We start from the raw sequence: 18,388 nt of genomic DNA, 5'->3' as shown, positions 1-18,388 counted from the left end.
TATCCCTGGTTTATACTCACCCCTCATGTAATACGTAGGACGGCTACATCCATACTGGATGCATACTCCATACTCTGGAGTTGAACACGAGTGATGGGGGACAAATCCACAATCTGCGTTCAGTGCAAAACCTCACTCCCAAATTTAAAGTAGCACCAGAAATGTAACAATAAAACCACAGTTATTTTTTCATGAAATGTCGAGTGGGTTTTTGCACTGAACTCAGATTGTGGATTTGTCACCCCCATGACTTGCCCTGAACTCCTGATAGAAGGACGGAGCCATGCATCAAGTTTAGACAAAATGCTAAAACCTACCTACGCAATAGATGAGAGGTGACTATAAAAGAGGGATAAACTTAAATTTGAGCTATTCCTTTAAGTCAGCCTCCTCTAAAGTCTAAAACACCCTCCCTCACTCCATCACCCCTCCAGGTACCACTACCTGCGTGGCTTGGTCAACACGGTGTCCAACAGGCGTCTCAACGCCCTGGAGGACTTTCACAGTCTTTATAAAACCGATGCTGGGATCTTCCCTTCCCAGATGGTCAAATCCCTGGTGGACTCTCTGCCGGACAGCGAGCGTGCGCAGGTAGGACCCCAGCCAGACGGGCTGAAATCACACAAATAATTAATCGTATTGCCCTGGCGCTTAGGAGTTCTTTCATTTCCACCGCAGGCCGACAAGCGTCCGGAAATCAAGCGACTGATCAGTTGTATCAAGCGCGACCAGGAGCGCGAGCGAGCGCGCCACGGCAGTGAGAAGGAGGACGGTGCCGTAAAGCGCTTCCAGCTGCCGAAAAAACACATGCAGCTGGAGGAGTTTGTGAAGTGTGTCCAGGAGTCCAGTATCGTCAAAGACCAGGGAACCATCCACAGACTGTTTGATGCCCTGACTGTCGGTGGGTTGTGTGTGTGTGTGTGTGTGTCTGTCTGTCTGTCTGTCTGTCTGTCTGTCTGTCTGTCTCTGTGTGTGTGTGTGTGTGTGTGTGTGTGTGTGAGATTTTTTTCCTCCACACAGAAAATGTCTTTCATTGTATAACAAATTCTTCAAATTTTAGTTTTATTACAAAGTAAGTATAATACATTATGGCATAATATGCAGTAAAACACTACAGTGTACAAACAGTGCAGTAGCAAACTGCCAAAGCAAACTTTGGAATTGTTTTTCCCTCCCATGCGTCAATGATGCACACACACACACATGCACGCACTCACAGGTATACACACACACACACACACACACACACACACACACACACACACACACACACACACACACACACTTCTCCTTTGCTCTTTTTACCAGTCTAAGACTCATTCCTCAGGTTAATCATTAACTCGCTCCTTCTCAAATGAGACCCTTTTTGAGAGGCAGTTCCTTAGAGCCAAGCTGAAGTAAAGTTAACACCAGGCCATGACAACAACTTCTACTGACTTTGTTATCGTCTAGCTAGTGGTGATAAGGGTGTTTAATTTATAAGAAGATTTGTCTCTTTAGAGCACAAAGAGATGGTTGGATTAAAGTATATTGAAATTTATTGTCTTTCTAGGGGAAATGAGTCAAATCAAGTTTGTTTATATAGCCCTTAATTACAATAAAGTCTGAAAGGGCTTCACAAAACCCACATTGCACAGAGAAATCAATGGCAGAAATAACTTATATAAATTATTCTAAAACTGTAGAATAGAAAGTTTCACTTATCCCATGTTATCTAGTTTGATGTTACATTTTTGTGTTTTGTGTGGTTTAGTTCTCACGTATCTAGTTTCTGGTTTCAGAGAGAGAAATCATCATTTGTCTCAAAATACATGTCTTGAATTGAAGGTGTGTGTGTGTGTGTGTGTGTGTGTGTGTGTGTGTGTGTGTGTGTGTGTGTGTGTGTGTGTGTGTGTGTGTGTGTGTGTGTGTGTGTGTGTGTGTGTGTGTGTGTGTGTGTGCGTGCGCGTGTGCCAGGCCACCAGAAGCAGGTGGCCCCTGATCTGTTCAGGGTGTTCTACACCATCTGGAAGGAGACAGAATCCGAGGCACAAGAGGTTTGATTTAACACATTTCACGCTCCACGTCTCTCAGTCCAAATAGTCGACTCATGTTTTAATAAGCCAGAAGGTCTGAAGAGCTCAGAAGTAAAATACAAGTGATGTAGGTGTGCTTTTTGGTGGGAAATACCAAGGGGAAAAGTGTTTATTTTGTTAAGAAACACGCTTTTATTGAAATGGACATTTCATAATGAAATAATTATTTTATTGTGAAATAGTCTTCTTCAGGGCTGTCTAAAGAAAGCAGCTGCAGCCTAGGTGGACTCTGAGCTTGTGCCACGTGTTTGTTTTTAAGAATTGAAGATATGGCGTAGTCGTCACAATATACAACACATACACTCGCTTAAATCTCACTTACAGGAAATTCATGAAAAAGGAAAAAGCCCAGTCCTCACCAGTCTGATCTCACCGTGTGTTCCAGGTGTGTCTTCCTGCATCAGTGTCGGAGCACCTGGAGCCCAGCGAGTGCGTCTTCAAGCTGTCATCCTCGGTGAAGACGAACCGCGGCGTGGGGAAGATTGCCATGACGCAGCGGCGACTCTTCCTGCTGACGGACGGACGGCCCGGGTACGTGGAGGTGGCTCAGTACAGAGACATTGAGGTGAGGGAAGAAAAAAAATGTAGAGCCACTTAGGAGTAGGATCAGGGATCATTTCAAAATATTCAGTACCACTAACCGATTCTTTCACTTTCGTTCCATTTGCTAAACAATACTCTTCTACCAGTGAAAAGTAGCTTTTTAGGGAAGAGAAAATAAATGAATTAGAAAGCTATTGAAGGGGTTGCCCCTGCTGACAACTCCCTCTCCTGAAATTGTCAGAGTAGCAGTATTGTGCGACTATTTTTCTAGTTTTCTAGACTAGTTTTCAATTGTGCGACTATTAGTGTAATTACAGCACTATCATTATCACTGGTTCCAGGAGGTGGTTCCTGCAGGTCCTGCAGATGGATGTGTGGAAAAATAAACTCAATAAACTTTTCAGTCGATGACAGTAGAGCTGATAATTAAACTGAATTCCTCCAAGACCAACTGCATCATGATACATAGATTTTATTTTATTTTTTCCATATCTTTTTGTCATAGAAAAGTGTTATTTGACTATTTTTACATATTACCATTATCATATTTACTGTACAAGCCTTGAACTGTATTTATAGCCAAGTGGCACTGCTTTGGTATGAAGATTTAACATCAATGGCCAAAAAAAATGTTGCTACTTAATAGTGTCAATGGAATAAGGTCGGCGCCACAGAAGTATCCAATTTCAACACACAGATGACGAGACCCACAAGGTTTACAGAAGATTATATTTTTTTTTCCAACAAAACGATGACAGCAGGCTTAGAGGAGGTGCAGGAAGTCCCACAGGATGGAAGCCTAGAGGGGAGGAGTCTAAATAATACATAACCTCTTCATGGCTGAAAAACCTGATCTCTGATCTGGCGTACTGCTCAGTGTGATATTACGGCGTCTTGGCTGGGTTTTCTTTTTTCAGATGGAGGGGCCGTGGAGGGTGCATCTACGAGTGTCTATATATAAATATACAGAGTGCAATATTACTGTTTCACTTCTGCAAAGCGTCTTGACTCACTCAGAAAGAGGTGGATATGTATGTTGCTAATGCTTCAAGGACGATCACCTATGAATATCAAGTTAAATGCCTCTATTAAATGATAAATAAACGCAAACTGCACATGTTTTTAACCCAAAAAGTAACCCAAAAAACAATTTTGTTGTTTACATATTCAAATTTTATCGAAATACTTTTGTTATTGTCTGTCAGTCTGATATGTCATTTCTAACAGCAGTCATTCAAAAAAAACTTCTAGTTATTATTTTAATGATATATTATGTTTTACTGTATTTCTCTGGGGTGTGTGTGTGTGTGTGTGTGTGTGTGTGTGTGTGTGTGTGTGTGTGTGTGTGTGTGTGTGTGTGTGTGTGTGTGTGTGTGTGTGTGTGTGTGTGTGTGTGTGTGTGTGTGTGTGTGTGTGTGTCCATATCCATCTTACATTTCCCTCAGATTTTCAGGTCCTCTCCCTCTTTTTTCCCCCCTCCCCCTCCCCCTCCCCCTCCAGGAGGTGAAGGTGTCGGCGGCCCCCTTCCTGCTGCTGCGGATCCCCAGCCTGAAGCTCCGCGTGCGGGGGAGGAAGGAGGCGTTCGAGGCCAACCTGAAGACGGAGACCGACCTCTGGAACCTGATGGTCAAAGAGATGTGGGCCGGACGCAACATGGCCGACCAGCACAAGGCAAGAGAGGCCTGCGTGTGTGTGTGCGTGTTACTTATACTTGTGAGGAGGGCTAGTCTCCGAATTGACTATTCTTGGATTTAGAAGTGCACCAGAAACATGAGTCCTCACTTACCATGTGTATTTACTTAGACCTCACTTTGATACCAGTACAAGAATGTGTGTGTTTGCCTTATCGGATGGGTGCGTGTGAGTGGAAGAATTTTGTTGATGTCAGCAGTGAGAAATTGATTCAAAATCGTAATTTCTTGGTCACCCGGCCTGCGTGAGCTGTACACCGCCCTTTGTGCGGGTGTGGTTTACATTACATTTCTCACACACACACACACACACACACACACACACACACACACATATACATACATACATACATACATACATACATACATACATACATACATACATACATACATACATACATACATACATACATACATACATACATACATAGATACAAGATAGGGTTATCTCTGTAAAACCACACACTGTAATGAAAAATGAAACAATATATCCATCAAATATCTCTCTCTCTCTCTCTCTCTCTCTCTCTCTCTCTCTCTCTCTCAGTTCCTCTCTTCTAAGTTAATCAGCAAGTTTGTCTCGAAAAATTTCAGGAATGTACATGGCAGTCAGCCGGAGGAACCAGTTTGATAAGTGAAGTGACTCAACGGGGCAACTCCAGCAACTAGTTGCATTATCTGCGAAAAACATTGCTTTGACTATTTAGTATTTTTTGTGTGAATACATGCTATTAACAAATTATAGTATCTCATATATATATATATATATATATATATACACACACACGGTGTGTGTGTGTGTGTGTGTGTGTGTGTGTGTGTGTGTGTGTGTGTGTGTGTGTGTGTGTGTGTGTGTGTGTGTGTGTGTGTGTGTGTGTGTGTGTGTGTGTGTGTGTGTGTGTGTGTGTGTGTGTGTAAAATTATTTTATGCATACAATGCAGTAGAAATGTGTGTAGAAATACTACATCTCTCTCCCTGTCCTTCTCTGTAGGATCCCCAGTACATGCAGCAGGCTCTGACTAATGCCTTGCTCATGGACGCGGTGGTTGGCAGCCTTCAGAGCAGCAAGGCCATCTACGCTGCTTCCAAACTGGCTCACTTCGACCGCATCAAGATGGAAGGTAGGGGATATTTGTTTTGATAGTTTTTTGGAGTAAAGGTCGGCCATTTCTCAACCCTGGCCATTATTAAAATTCACTTTTCATTGAATTAAATTCCCATTTTTTTATGTTTTGGTCATTGTAATTTACTTGTCTTCAATCCAAACACAGGTTAGTGACAGTGATGGAGCTGCCAGTTTTATTTTTTTGGAAACAAATTTGCTGTAAATAGATCAAGAAATATGACAAAGTGCCAAATGAGTCATCAAAAGTTTCTCGTGTTGCGTTAGTGGTAGTATCTCTTTGCAGTTATTTCACGTGTACTTCCAAACCAAAATATGATAAGAACATGTCATGGTTGCCGGAGGGAAATTCAGATTGTGTGTGTGTGTGTGTGTGTGTGTGTCTGTGTGTGTGTGTGTGTGTGTCTGTGTCTGTGTGTGTGTCTGTGTCTGTGTCTGTGCACGTTTAGTACCAATGATGGTTCCGAAAACGACGGCAGAGGCCCTGAAACACAAGATCAATCCTTCGCTCGAACTCCCAACACCACAGGCAGTGGATGTCCTGCTGTACACATCAGGTACACACACACTTCCCAGCGTTGTGGTATCGCCGTGGTGACCAATGTCGGGTTGCCCTCTCTCTGATTGGTCCGCCTGGGACTCTGGGATCTGATTGGCTGAACACATCTCCAGGGCAGTTTCACTACAGAGGGTTTCAGGTCTGACACACAAGCGCACGTTAATAAAGACGTCCATAGACGGACGGAGACACACACTTGACCTTTGCCTCATGTCGCCACCTCTCGCTGTCTCTCACACACACACAGACACACACGTACACACAAACGCATATACACACACAGGTTTCTCAGCATGACTTCCTCTTGTGTCATGTGATCCTCACTTAGGGATGGGGAACACAAGGAGAACTAGGAATCACAGATGCGAGCAAAATTCTCCCTTTTAAAATCACATTTTTCTGGATAAAAAATGGATGAGGTAGCGACAGGTCAGAGGTCATGACAGCAATTTCGCGTCCTCAGAATAATTGCATGGGAGGCAATTTCTAAAAAAGGAACAAGCTGTAAGTGGTCAGTGGTCAGTGTTTATTTCCCACTTATGATCGGGCGCACGTTGTAAGAATAAGAAGTACAAGTGGATGTAGGACATATTTCCTTCGTCATCTGGAACAATAATAAACTCAATAATTTTAAATTATTTTATACAAAAATCATAATAAATACATGTGATTTCACAAACATAATTAATGAATGTTCGTTTTAATTTGTACTTTATTGTATTTTTTATAGCAATGTACAATTAAAAATAAATAAATAGATTTCTTGTCTATATTCCAATATGGACAAACATTTATTGAACATTAACATTAATTTGGAATTTGACTTGGAAGGGCTCATCTCTTTTTAATGCTTTTTCTCTTTTCATTTCATTACGTTTACCTGTAGAAAGCTGCATATGTATATATATATATATTTTTTTACAACAACCTACCTTTTTTGCTTTTAAACCAAACCTTGTCATTGTTATAGGTTCCCTTATTATTTGTGAAAAGATCTGTCGTCAGAGTGACGGAAGTCGACGTTTGGTGTCGTCTTAGGCAATAATGGCTTTTTTTATGGACGCTTACGCAGCAAAGTGAAGTTCCGTAATTTTAGTGGTGACACCTTTCTGTGGATTAAATTTCAGAAAGGTTCCGGCTCCATGAAATCCGAAAAGCGCTGGAGCCTTCCTGTGAATAGTTACAATTTCACGGCTTCTAGTTTTCCGTTGCGATCGTAGTACATGAGCGTATCACTCATTCCCACAGTTGGGGTAGACGCAACATGGTCATGGGTTTCTGGATGCGTGGGCCCCTAAAAAAATGTAACAAAAAGTGTCAAATATATACAAATAGCCAAAAAATGCTCAATGGAAATAGACAGATATACAAAAATATACAAAATGCGATACTATGCACTGGATAAATTATTGTCGTATTATCATACACATAGAAACTGTATGGAGTACACACAATCATATAAAGTATATATTCTCAACTTTTGTCATGTTAGGAACCCTCAGTTTGATCAGTATCAGGCCACAGGCCCCATTTGATCAGATTTGGTCTTTATTGTTAGAAATGATTCAGTGTCTATAATATAGTTAGGGAGATGACAGTGAAACTAGGATCAAAGTCTCTACTGGTGCTAACGTCTTGTAAATTGAAATAACGTTGAAGTTTAACTACTAATCATTTCGCTGGGGATCCCCGGGAACCTCTTGAAGGACCCCTGAGACGTCCCGGGGCCCCATGTTGAGAACCGGTGATATAGAGGGTATTTATTTGGGTCCTTCCCTCGGTTGGTGGGAAAGAATAGATCTTGTCTTTCCTCTTGTGTCACCTCTCTCTCTTTCTCCAGTTCTGAATGTAGGTCACAAAACTGAATCACTGGCACGCCGCCAAATGTTTCCAGCCTTCCTTTCTCCCTCCTCTTTTTCCCCTGTTCGTAGTTACCCTTCTTTTCCCAGCTCTCCTCCGCCTCCCCTCTCTCTCCTACTTTCTTTCTGCCTCCTCCCCCGCTCCACTCTCCAAAACCGTCTCTCCCGCCCTCTCTCTCCTCTCCGTCTCGCCTTCCATGCCGACGCTCCCATCCCTCTCTCCTCCTTATGAAATGCAGGATGTTACTTTCAGTTTTTAAATAGCTGTGAATACTTTGGAGGAAGGAAAGTCGTTGGGATCAGTTTGGGGTGGAGTCATTTCCCCTTTGAAAAATACTGTTGAGCTGTCCCATATTTGAAAAATGCAGATAATAAAAAGTGTGCGTGCGTGCGTGCGTGCGTGCGTGCGTGCGTGCGTGCGTGCGTGCGTGCGTGCGTGCGTGCGTGCGTGTGTGCGTGTGTGTTTTGATTTGTGCATTCTGGATGTGTGTGGCATTGCACACACACTTTTTATCGACATAATCTGCATTAGGGATTGTGATTCGGAACCGAAACGTATCTTTTTCAGCACTCACGGCGATGTCATTGTTTGACTATAAAGTCTTGAGTTGTAAAGAAAAACACTTATTTTTCAATTAATAACTTCTATTTGAATATTAAAAATTATAAATAATAACAACACACCTAAATAATAACAACACACTTAAACAGTTAAGATCTCTAGCAAAACTAGACTTTAAAATATTAAACAATAAGTTACTTACTACACCACTTTTAAGTTACTCACCAAAATAAGCACAGAAAAACGGATGCTATTTTTGCCAGTGGGGAAAGCTGGCGGTAAAAGGAAATTACATAATCTAGGACGCCAATCAGATTGGTGTCCTAGAGACAAAATCTTATCAAACGTGGTGCGTGGCCTAATAAGAATCAAACTAAGAGTCCTTGATATAAATAAGGTTGAGAATCACTGGACTTCAATATATAAAATATATTTTTTCCCCTTTAGTTGTCCAAGAATCAGTCCAGGATTACACATTTCAGATCAATGATCGATATCAGACAGTGTTATTACTATTTGTTTCAGACTTGTATTTTTCCAGATTGTTGAACTCTCTTCGGTCAGGCTACAAATTAAAGATTTATATCCCAGCTAGTTTACAGTAGCACTCCAGACGGGGCCTCTATGAGCTGAGATATTTACAGTCTTCTTTCTACTGGGAAGTACTGATAATTGTGGTTGTAAGTCAAAGTGTGTGTGTGTGTGTGTGTGTGTGTGTGTGTGTGTGTGTGTGTGTGTGTGTGTGTGTGTGTGTGTGTGTGTGTGTGTGTGTGTGTGTGTGTGTGTGTGTGTGTGTGTGTTGATTTTGTGCATTTATGGATGTGTGTGTGTTCCAGGCCAGCTGTGGGTGTCCGTATGCGATGGGAAGGTGATGGTGTTTGATGCTTCAAGCTGGTCCATAACACACACCTGTCTCCAAGTGGGGAGCGCACGGCTGGTGAGATCATACACACACACACACACATACCCTCAGACTCTTTACGTGTTGGCAGAACTGCAAAATCACGGTCATACATACCAAACCTCAACAAAGCCTCACCAAGGACACCACCATGGAGGTATTCAAAGAACATTTTTGGCCTGATCACCATGGAAACGTAAGTCTTATCAAAGAAAAGTGTGTTTTGTAAATGTGTAAAAACAAAGTCTAGCTGTGTGTAAATATGTGTGAAATGGGTTCAGGCACTTGGAAGCACCGTGCTAACTCACTCACCTCCACTCCAAGCAGCAGCTCACAGTCGTGTGTGTGTGTGTTTGTCTGTGTGTGTGTGTGTGTGTGTGTGTGTGTGTGTGTGTGTGTGTGTGTGTGTGTGTGTGTGTGTGTGTGTGTGTGTGTGTGTGTGTGTGTGTGTGGGTTTGTCTCTGTGTGTGTGTGTGTGTGTGTGTGTGTGTGGGTGTGGGTGTGTTTGTTTGGAGTCGGGATGTTTGAGAAGTGCTTGTATGTATAATATACGGGTGTGTGTGGGAGTGGGTGAGGGAAAGAAGAAAGTGTTTTGCTTTCTCCCTCCCTACTTCAAGGCCAAATTGCAATCGTTCTATAGCCGTTAAATGTGACCGGTCGATTAAAATAGTTCCTTTAAAGAGAAATCTGGCTCGTCTGCGATGCTGTATTTTTTTCTTCAATACTGATTTTTCCCGAAAGTGTTTAACACTCGTCGGTTCCATTGTGGATTAGATGCTTTAGCGGCTTTTGCCTGGGGTTAAATAACACCATTGTATTCCACTTTAATGTCATAAATAAAAGTTAAATCTAATTATAGTTGACCCTGTTTCTGGACTGCAGCGAAACATCAATTATGTCCTAAAACAATACTGCCATCTAGTGGACGGGTGAGGTACACTGTTCATAAAGTTCTTTTTAGCTGCTCTGTTTCACACTCTGAGCCTTTTTCCTCTTTTTTCCTGCCTGGCCAATAAGCCTGTTCTTGGCTATGAAAAGTTCACATAATAATGAAAGAAAGTACACTATTTTTTAGAGGTCTCAGCGTAAATGCAAGTGTAGCTCATAACATGATATTATTGCTAGTGTTTAAGTTAGGTATACCAGAGCACTAGTTCAGACACTTCCCTCTTTGTGTTGTCTCAGACCTGCATGCTAGAGGTGGATAAGGATCAGGTGTGGATGGCCTCCGAGGACTCTGTCATCTACATCATTAGCATGGTGTCTATGGTCTGTAACAGACGACTGACCGAGCACCGGACCGAGGTCACCGGCCTGGCCGTGGGCATGGACAAATACAGGTAATAGAATATCCTTGTAGAACTGTGACATTTCTGTGGGTGTCCTTGGTAATTTACCAATTGTATTTCAATGCCATTTTCAATTCTTCTTATCGATCCAACTCTTTGTCAATTCACACTGTCCTCATCAAAGGAAAAATAATAATAACCTTAATAATAATATAGTCATAATAATCTTTGATTTTATAGCACCTTTCATACACGACATGCAACTCAAATTGCTTGACATTAAAGAGGCATCAAATAGTCACAATAAATGCAAAGCCAGTAAAATGCATTTACAAAGTAGAATACTCAAATGATTAAAAGAATGAAATAAATATCAAAACAAATAATATCAATAAATAAATTAAAAACAGGGTAAGAACAAGCTAATATTCTTACCCTTTAATTACATTCTAGATACAACGTACACATAAATATCTCAGACATCAAATTGTATTTTTAGTGTTTGCTGTTGACAGCACTTGAGAAGAAGCCTCCAGCTGCTCAACATGCGCTACGATGCTCGATCACAGAGAATTAGGGAGCTCAAAACGGGGTCATGCTGTGGAGCGCTCCGGCCTTGTCCTTTGTGCGATTGCAACTCTTTTATATCATTTTATCGTCTCATTGCCGGTGGATGTGAATCTCTTTCCAGCCAGAAGGTGGCGTACTCGTGCAGCGCGGAGGGAACTGTCATGGTGTGGGACGTCGCCACGCTGCAGGTCGGTTTGAAGAAGCTGTCGCTCAGTTTACGAGTAAAATGCTTGTGTTTATCTTAGGGAGGCTAATTATGCTGCACAGAGTGTTTGTTGTGTAATCACAACCAGTCAAATATTAAAATTTGTCTCATAAAGGTCTTAAAAAGCATTATTCATTATTATTATTATGATTGTTGTTGTTGGTGTTATTATTATTGGGCCTGTTTGTAATCCTCCTCTTCCATCTCAGGTGAGGAAACAGTTCCGTCTGACCTGCGATCGCCTCCTGTCCGTCTACCACTATAACGGAACCCTGTGGTGCTGTAAGTGGACCTGACACACACACACACACACACACACACACACACACACACACACACAACATACACGCACACACACATACAGTCTCAATGTGTACTGGGTTACTATGTTTTGTACTAAGTTGTACATGCCTACCAATATCACCACAAAAATGTGTATAGATTTATTATTAGGATTTTATAAACATATTTAACATTTATTTTTAACTATAATTTTATATATTCATTTTAAATCGATTTTTAATTAACATTATTTATATTTATTTTACATTTATTTTTAATAAACCTTTATTCTACTTGAATATAATAATAATAATAATAATAATAATAATAATAATAATAATAATAATAATAATAATAAATATAGCTGCAGGCAGCAATACACGGGGTCGAGTTTATTCGTTTTAGGGACGTGTTACATGTTTGGTTTTTTTTTTGTGAACTTTATCGAAATTTACTGAACTTTTAAACGTTGTGTAGTTACGTTCATGTAATTCCGCGTAACAAACTGTCATGACATTACATATGAAGCATTCCTATTTCCACCAGACATCAACCATTGATTTGATAGGGCAGTTCAAAATAACAGTTCTAAATGGCTGAGGCTAACATTTTTAATTTTTTTTGTTAGTTGTAAAGTAGAGTAATTTGGACAAGAAATTATAAGATAAGTCAAATAATTGTTTTATTCAACAGCTGTCCAAAAAAGCTGGACAAAATAATCAAACAAATATCACAGTATTTATAAAAATCACATGACAAATAATGACTATATTATTGAAATGGCAATTTTAAGTAAAACATTTTTTTAAATGGAAATCTTGTGTGAGATCGTCAGAGTAAGCAGTGTTTATAAACATTGTGTTGTACGTAGTTGATTAACTAAAAATAAACAATGGTTGGGAAGTGAATTTTTATAACGACAGCTTGACATTTGGATTACATTTTTAATAAGTTACGTTTCCATGAAGTACGAAAAACATTGTGGTATTTCTGTGAGTAATTACCGTATCACAGCTTGTATTTTTCTGACGCCATGCTGGATCTTGAACGCATCAGTCGCACATTTCAGTGGATTCGACTCGACGTGGCCACAAGTTTTTGTGGATTACTTTTTTTCGTATTTTTCATCAATCCGGCAAAGTAATGGGGACCATGGAGATAAAATATCAATCGAACAGATCTATAGACATCTACCAGGTAAGAATACATATGCACAATGCATAGTTTGTAATGTTAAACCACTACAGGCTACGGGCTGGAACCCTAATAATGATAATAAATATAGCTGCAGGCAGCAATACACAGGGTCGAGTTTATTCGTATTAAGTATGTGTATTATAAAAGGTATTACAATTTTTCCGGCTCTGTGAAACGCAGCACAAGTTACTAAAAGCAGCTGTATGCTTGCTGGCCAGTAGACTGACCAGTAGAATATAAATGTCAAATATGTTTAATTTGCAAATTCATTGGTATGTTTGGAGGAATGATGACAGGTCAGATAATTGTTTTATTAAAACAACCAAACAAAATATCCCAGTATTTCTTAAGGCTGCATGACATCCAATTTTTTTGTATTACTAAAAATGACAATCTTCTAAAATTCTGAGAAATTCCAATAACCACAATAAAAAGGTTGAGGTTGTCAAATAAAACAGTACTTATCAATATGAATAGTATTTATGTTTATATATAATGGTATTTATAATTATAAGTATAACTATTTATCTTATATGTAATTTTTTAACACAAAAAAATGTCTCAGGAATCAAATTTTCATATAAGACGGCTTGACATTTGTTAGAAATGTGTTACATAAACAAGGCCAGCTTCACAAAGGTCAATAAATAGATGATTCACCTTCATTTTCTGTTTTTATCATTTTTTTGACTTTCGTAATATCAGTCACCATAGTGTTGTGGATGTAGGTGACACGGAAGGCACCACCCATGACAAATTGTCGCTGGATGTCTGAATATCTGTCATTAAATGGGTTATTGGGTTTTTTACCAAGTAACGTTGCATGACAGACATTGTAATAGTTACTGTAACATCCCAGTTAGGTTTCATTACATCATCATTTGTCAATTCTAGACTGCCACTGATGTTGCAGTTGTATTTATCCTTCGGCAGGAATCTATTGCCACCTTCAACATCCGTGTTGAAAGGTTCCTGACTTCCCCCTCACTTAATGCATACATACAACGAGTGGGGGTTATTATGCCCACTTATTCTAACAGTTCCTCCTCTGGGAGTTTCACGTCACTTTCATTATTTGCGACGGATGCCTCTGATCCAGGTAGAATGATCGTGTTTGTACTTGTGAGGTGCACACAGTCGTCCTGATGGCGAGTTGTCAGCGTCTTCATTGTGTACGATTGGCCTTTTGTCACATGTTTAATCTGGTCTTCCCAAAGGCTGAGCTTCATTCCCACTGTCATGTCACTGACGTAGCGCGCCAGTAATTTCCTGTTTTCTCCACAAACATTCACCATTTTGGTTGCCGACGCCATCTTGATGAGTTTGACGTTTATTTCTCCAACCTGAAAATGACATCAGTGATATTTATAACTTTTTTTTTTTCCACAACAAATACAACTTTAATTATAATGATTATATATAATTATGGAATTTAAGGAGGTTTGGAAATACATGTTTCTCATGTGAATACAAAATGTAGCCTACATGTCTTTGTGGTCCGAGTGCTGCAACTTCGTGCAACAAGTTTTGATTCTGAACCGGGAGGTCTATGTGTAAACAACAATTCAGTTGGGTCCATGTGCGAATTCCCCGTTACCACAGTTTCTTGAGTCTCCGAATTGTGAAACCCTGATGAAACGAGCCTCTTAACACCGATATGTCTGGGGAATCAACAGTTATATTTAAAGGCAACTACATAAACTTTTTTCATCGATAAAGTGTCAATACTTATCTTATTTTTATTTTTTTTGTGGTTATTTCCAGCGCTTTTTCAATTGGTGTTTTAATAGCTTGATTCAAAGTTTTTTGAATTCTGCTTAGTATTTTCTTTTATAGAACAATCTGAGTGACCTCTAAGGCTGGATGTTCTGGCATTTGCTTGTTTATTGCCCTAGATTTACCGCTACTTTTCGCCATCTGTGACATGAATAAACACATACTTTTCGTTCAGAGTAGATGAAATGCATCTTCAATGAATTGGATGATGATGTCACAAAGCATCCTACTCAAACTCATCTCGCTCCACCACCGACCGGAGGTTTTAGAACCTTGGCATTTCAGCAATGCAGAGACCCCTGCAGGCTGGATCCATAATAACAGTAATGATAATAATAATAATAATAAATATATCTGCCGGCAGCAGTACACGGGGTCCAGTTTATTCGTTTTAGGCACGTATTATGCCACATTATACCATAATTTTAGTACTTCATGCTTTGAACAATATAAATTAAAATGAAGGATATTTTATATTCTGAATTAGATGTTTTAGTTTAGTACTCTCTCTTTCCCTCTTTCCTTCCCTCTTTACTGTTCTCTTTCCTTCCCTCTCCATCCAGGCTCCAGGGACAGCATCATGGAGGTGTGGAGGAATGGTTCTCTGAAGCAACGCCTGAACCTCCCCGACCAGCACCGAGGATCTGCTGCCGCTGCTGCCTTCAGCGCCATCCTGCTGCTACCTCAGGTACCCCACACACACACACACACACACACACACACACACACACACACACACACACACACACACACAAAATACACATTCTCTCGGTTACCGCATACTCAAAAAAGTGTGTGTGTGTGTGTGTGTGTGTGTGTGTGTGTGTGTGTGTGTGTGTGTGTGTGTGTGTGTGTGTGTGTCTGTGTCTGTGTCTGTGTGTGTGTGTGTGTGTGTGTGTGTGTGTGTGTGTGTGTCATCAGAGAGAGGAGATATGGAGTGTGTGTGTAGACTCCGGGGAGGTGTATGTGTGGCACCTGAAGGAAGCCACCAGGCCCTACCACCGGGTGGCGCTGCAGGACTGCATGGGATGCTTCTGCATGATCAAGGTTAAAAACCAGGTTTGTAGAAACAAACATAAATGAATTTAAAATGTTAAAATTAAAACCACACAAGTATAGATGCACTGAAATACAATGTCATTTTTTGTTTGAATAAGGTTCATTCTCATGGGAAACCAAATAAAATCCTTCTTCTCGATGAATTCTTCTAAGTTTCATCGTCATTCATTTCCGTCATTCAACTAGTGCTGGGCGTTAGTTGTCAAGTCCAATCGCCAAGACCTACATCCACCAGCCACATGCAAATATTGAATCCCCCATCACCCCTCTAGGTTTGGGTGGGCGGCATGGGCCGCAGCTCTTCCAAGGGGAAGATCTACATCCTGGACGTGGAGCGCCACCTGGTGTTGAAGGAGCTGCACGGCCACAGCGACCGCGTGACGACGCTCTGCTCCGCCGAGGACCGCTACGTCCTGAGCGGAGCGGGGGAGTGCGACGGCAAGATTGCCATCTGGAAGGTGGAGTAGAGGGGGAGAGACAGAGAGAGAGAGAGAGAGAGAGAGAGAGAAAGGAATGAAGGATTGGTCCGTATTTATTTTCAGGTTTTCGTTTGACACTAATTCTCGTGGGCGGGTGAGCGCCCCCTGGTGGTGAAGGAGCTGCATGGCGTGTCACGTTAGATCAGAAGCGTCGTCCTGTGCGGATGGCAAAAAATGAAGTATAACTATTTATTTGACCAAGAAACCTTGTGGCAACCGGACTCCTGGGATGTTTATTGAAGTTTACACGAAAAGGTTACCAACAACAAAGAGGAATCCAGGAATTCCATTTCCTTGGTTCTCCTCGTCATTCCTCGTTGGCTGTATATAACACTTGCCACCTGAGATATTGTCAAGTGGCCTCCAAGTGAAGTTTTTCATTGTGTCTGTATCAGTGTCCAGATATGAAGGTGTAAAGCTTGTCGGGAATCACCGTTCATACAAGCAGATTCTTTTTTTTCTCTGAAGGAACAATGTGAATCTTTCCTCTCGATTTGACCTCGACGTCTGGCAAAGACTGAAGTAACAGAGCAGATAAAGTGTAACTTGTTCTTTTGGTGGAAGCGTATATCTGGAGCAGTGTCTTTGTACAGTATGTTCTGCTTACATTGTGACCTAAAAACCTGTTTTTCTGGCAAAATTAAGATTCGATTAAATTCCATTTTAAACCCGCCTCAGATCAAACAGACAAGTATTACAATGAGTCTTTATTTTGACAAGATCGTCTTATTTTCACAGTTCATCGCCATAATGAAGGAAGTTACAAGTGGGATTGTGACTATTTTTAAGAATATTGATAGAACTCTATTGATGATGTGAGAAAAGGTGTGCTTTTTAGAATGTGTTTTTAATTGAATTTTTGTCACTACAAAATGAACTAGGAGCTACAAATTGATTCATTAATTTGTGGATGCATTCCTGTCCTGTTGGAGAAAATCTATACATTTGTCCTTTAGTTCTCAACAAACATGTGAGGCTGGAGAATGTTTCTCCTTGGCCCCCCAAACCTCAGTATCCACCAGGAACAGCACACGGACTGGCATTACTTTATGAACAGTGTCTGGTAAAGACAAATCAAGTTATGTACAATACATAAGAGTTTGTTTTAACCATTTGTTGTTAAGTTTATAATTTGCCTCATATAGTCTTTGCTTTGTATTAACTTTATCCATTTACGCTTTGGATATATGTCACGATCTATAAATGACACTCACCGGCTTTACTATATCCTTTTTAAATGAATTCATCTACATTTGCATATCTGTGCATACATTTTTATATAAATTGTTCGGTAGTGCAATAAATCATAAATGTGTCTTGAATTGTCAACTTATTTAATGTTTTTATTTTCATGGAGCCTGCACATTATCTATGAGCCTGTAAACCACTTTTTTTGGTTTTGTTTAACTTCTACAGAACTAAATACACTTTTTGAAGGAAGCACTATATTTCTCCATATTTATTTAGTTTGCTTGTGGGTTTGTCAAAGACGGAGAAAAAAACCCAATGTTTTGGTATTTTTACCTTGACGCGTCCCAAATGACAATCAACAATATGTATGTGTTGTTTCTCAGGATATACTGTAAATAATATTTTTAGCAATGTATCGCAAATGTGCTGCTCGCTCATGTCTGTATTTCACACCGGTAACCCCCTGGGGGCGCTCCTCTGCTTGAGATGGAGGAAAGTCAACCTCTGTTACACTACTACACAGATTCAAAATGTGATTAACTTTTTACTCTATTACATTTTTACACAGTTTGTCGTCATTTTGTGGCCGGTGATTTGTATTTATTTTTTTTTAAGTTAAGAAAAAGGTGTGAGTACCTCTTCCACCACTGGTGATTGATCGATATTTGAGGTATATCAGTATATTAGATGTAACATAAACCTCAAACCTGGACCCTTAAAATAAACAAAACAAAAAAAGATCGACACCTTCCTTCCTTACGCCTGATCTGAAACTGACCTCCTCTTGAGTATAAAATGTAGCCCCTGGAGTCAGCGTTAATTTCAATTTCAGATTTTGTCCGTCACCGAAACTTCAGCTGTAAAAAGGGGTTCTGGCAGTGGGTGTAGTCCAATCTGCTGTAGTATACCCGTTAGAAAGAAAGGACAGGAACAGGAATATCACGCTTTTCAACATTTAGGTGCAGAGAATTCCGAAGAAACATGTTGAGGCCTTTAAGAATGATTGACACGTCTGTGGTTTTAAAA

General features: G+C 40.4%; 1 protein-coding gene across 1 annotated transcript in view; it reads left to right on the top strand.

Annotated features, from left to right (window-relative positions):
* dennd3a (DENN/MADD domain containing 3a) overlaps positions 1-17,514 on the top strand; it is a 28,164-nt gene extending 10,650 nt beyond the window's left edge. Inside the window, exons 17-30 of the mRNA XM_080016654.1 lie at positions 435-591; positions 679-901; positions 1,957-2,036; positions 2,461-2,640; positions 4,119-4,289; positions 5,302-5,431; positions 5,883-5,990; positions 9,250-9,350; positions 10,500-10,654; positions 11,295-11,361; positions 11,588-11,660; positions 15,197-15,321; positions 15,555-15,692; positions 15,965-17,514. Coding sequence (XP_079872780.1) covers positions 435-591; positions 679-901; positions 1,957-2,036; positions 2,461-2,640; positions 4,119-4,289; positions 5,302-5,431; positions 5,883-5,990; positions 9,250-9,350; positions 10,500-10,654; positions 11,295-11,361; positions 11,588-11,660; positions 15,197-15,321; positions 15,555-15,692; positions 15,965-16,159 — 1,903 coding nt within the window. The 3' untranslated portion in view covers positions 16,160-17,514. The remainder of the gene's footprint in view (positions 1-434; positions 592-678; positions 902-1,956; positions 2,037-2,460; positions 2,641-4,118; positions 4,290-5,301; positions 5,432-5,882; positions 5,991-9,249; positions 9,351-10,499; positions 10,655-11,294; positions 11,362-11,587; positions 11,661-15,196; positions 15,322-15,554; positions 15,693-15,964) is intronic.
* Positions 17,515-18,388: the final 874 nt, after the last annotated feature.

The sequence above is a fragment of the Zeus faber genome, assembly GCF_960531495.2.
Source record: "Zeus faber genome assembly, chromosome: 1".
Taxonomy (NCBI): Eukaryota; Metazoa; Chordata; class Actinopteri; order Zeiformes; family Zeidae; genus Zeus; species Zeus faber.
This window is presented reverse-complemented; position numbering and strand designations above follow the sequence as displayed.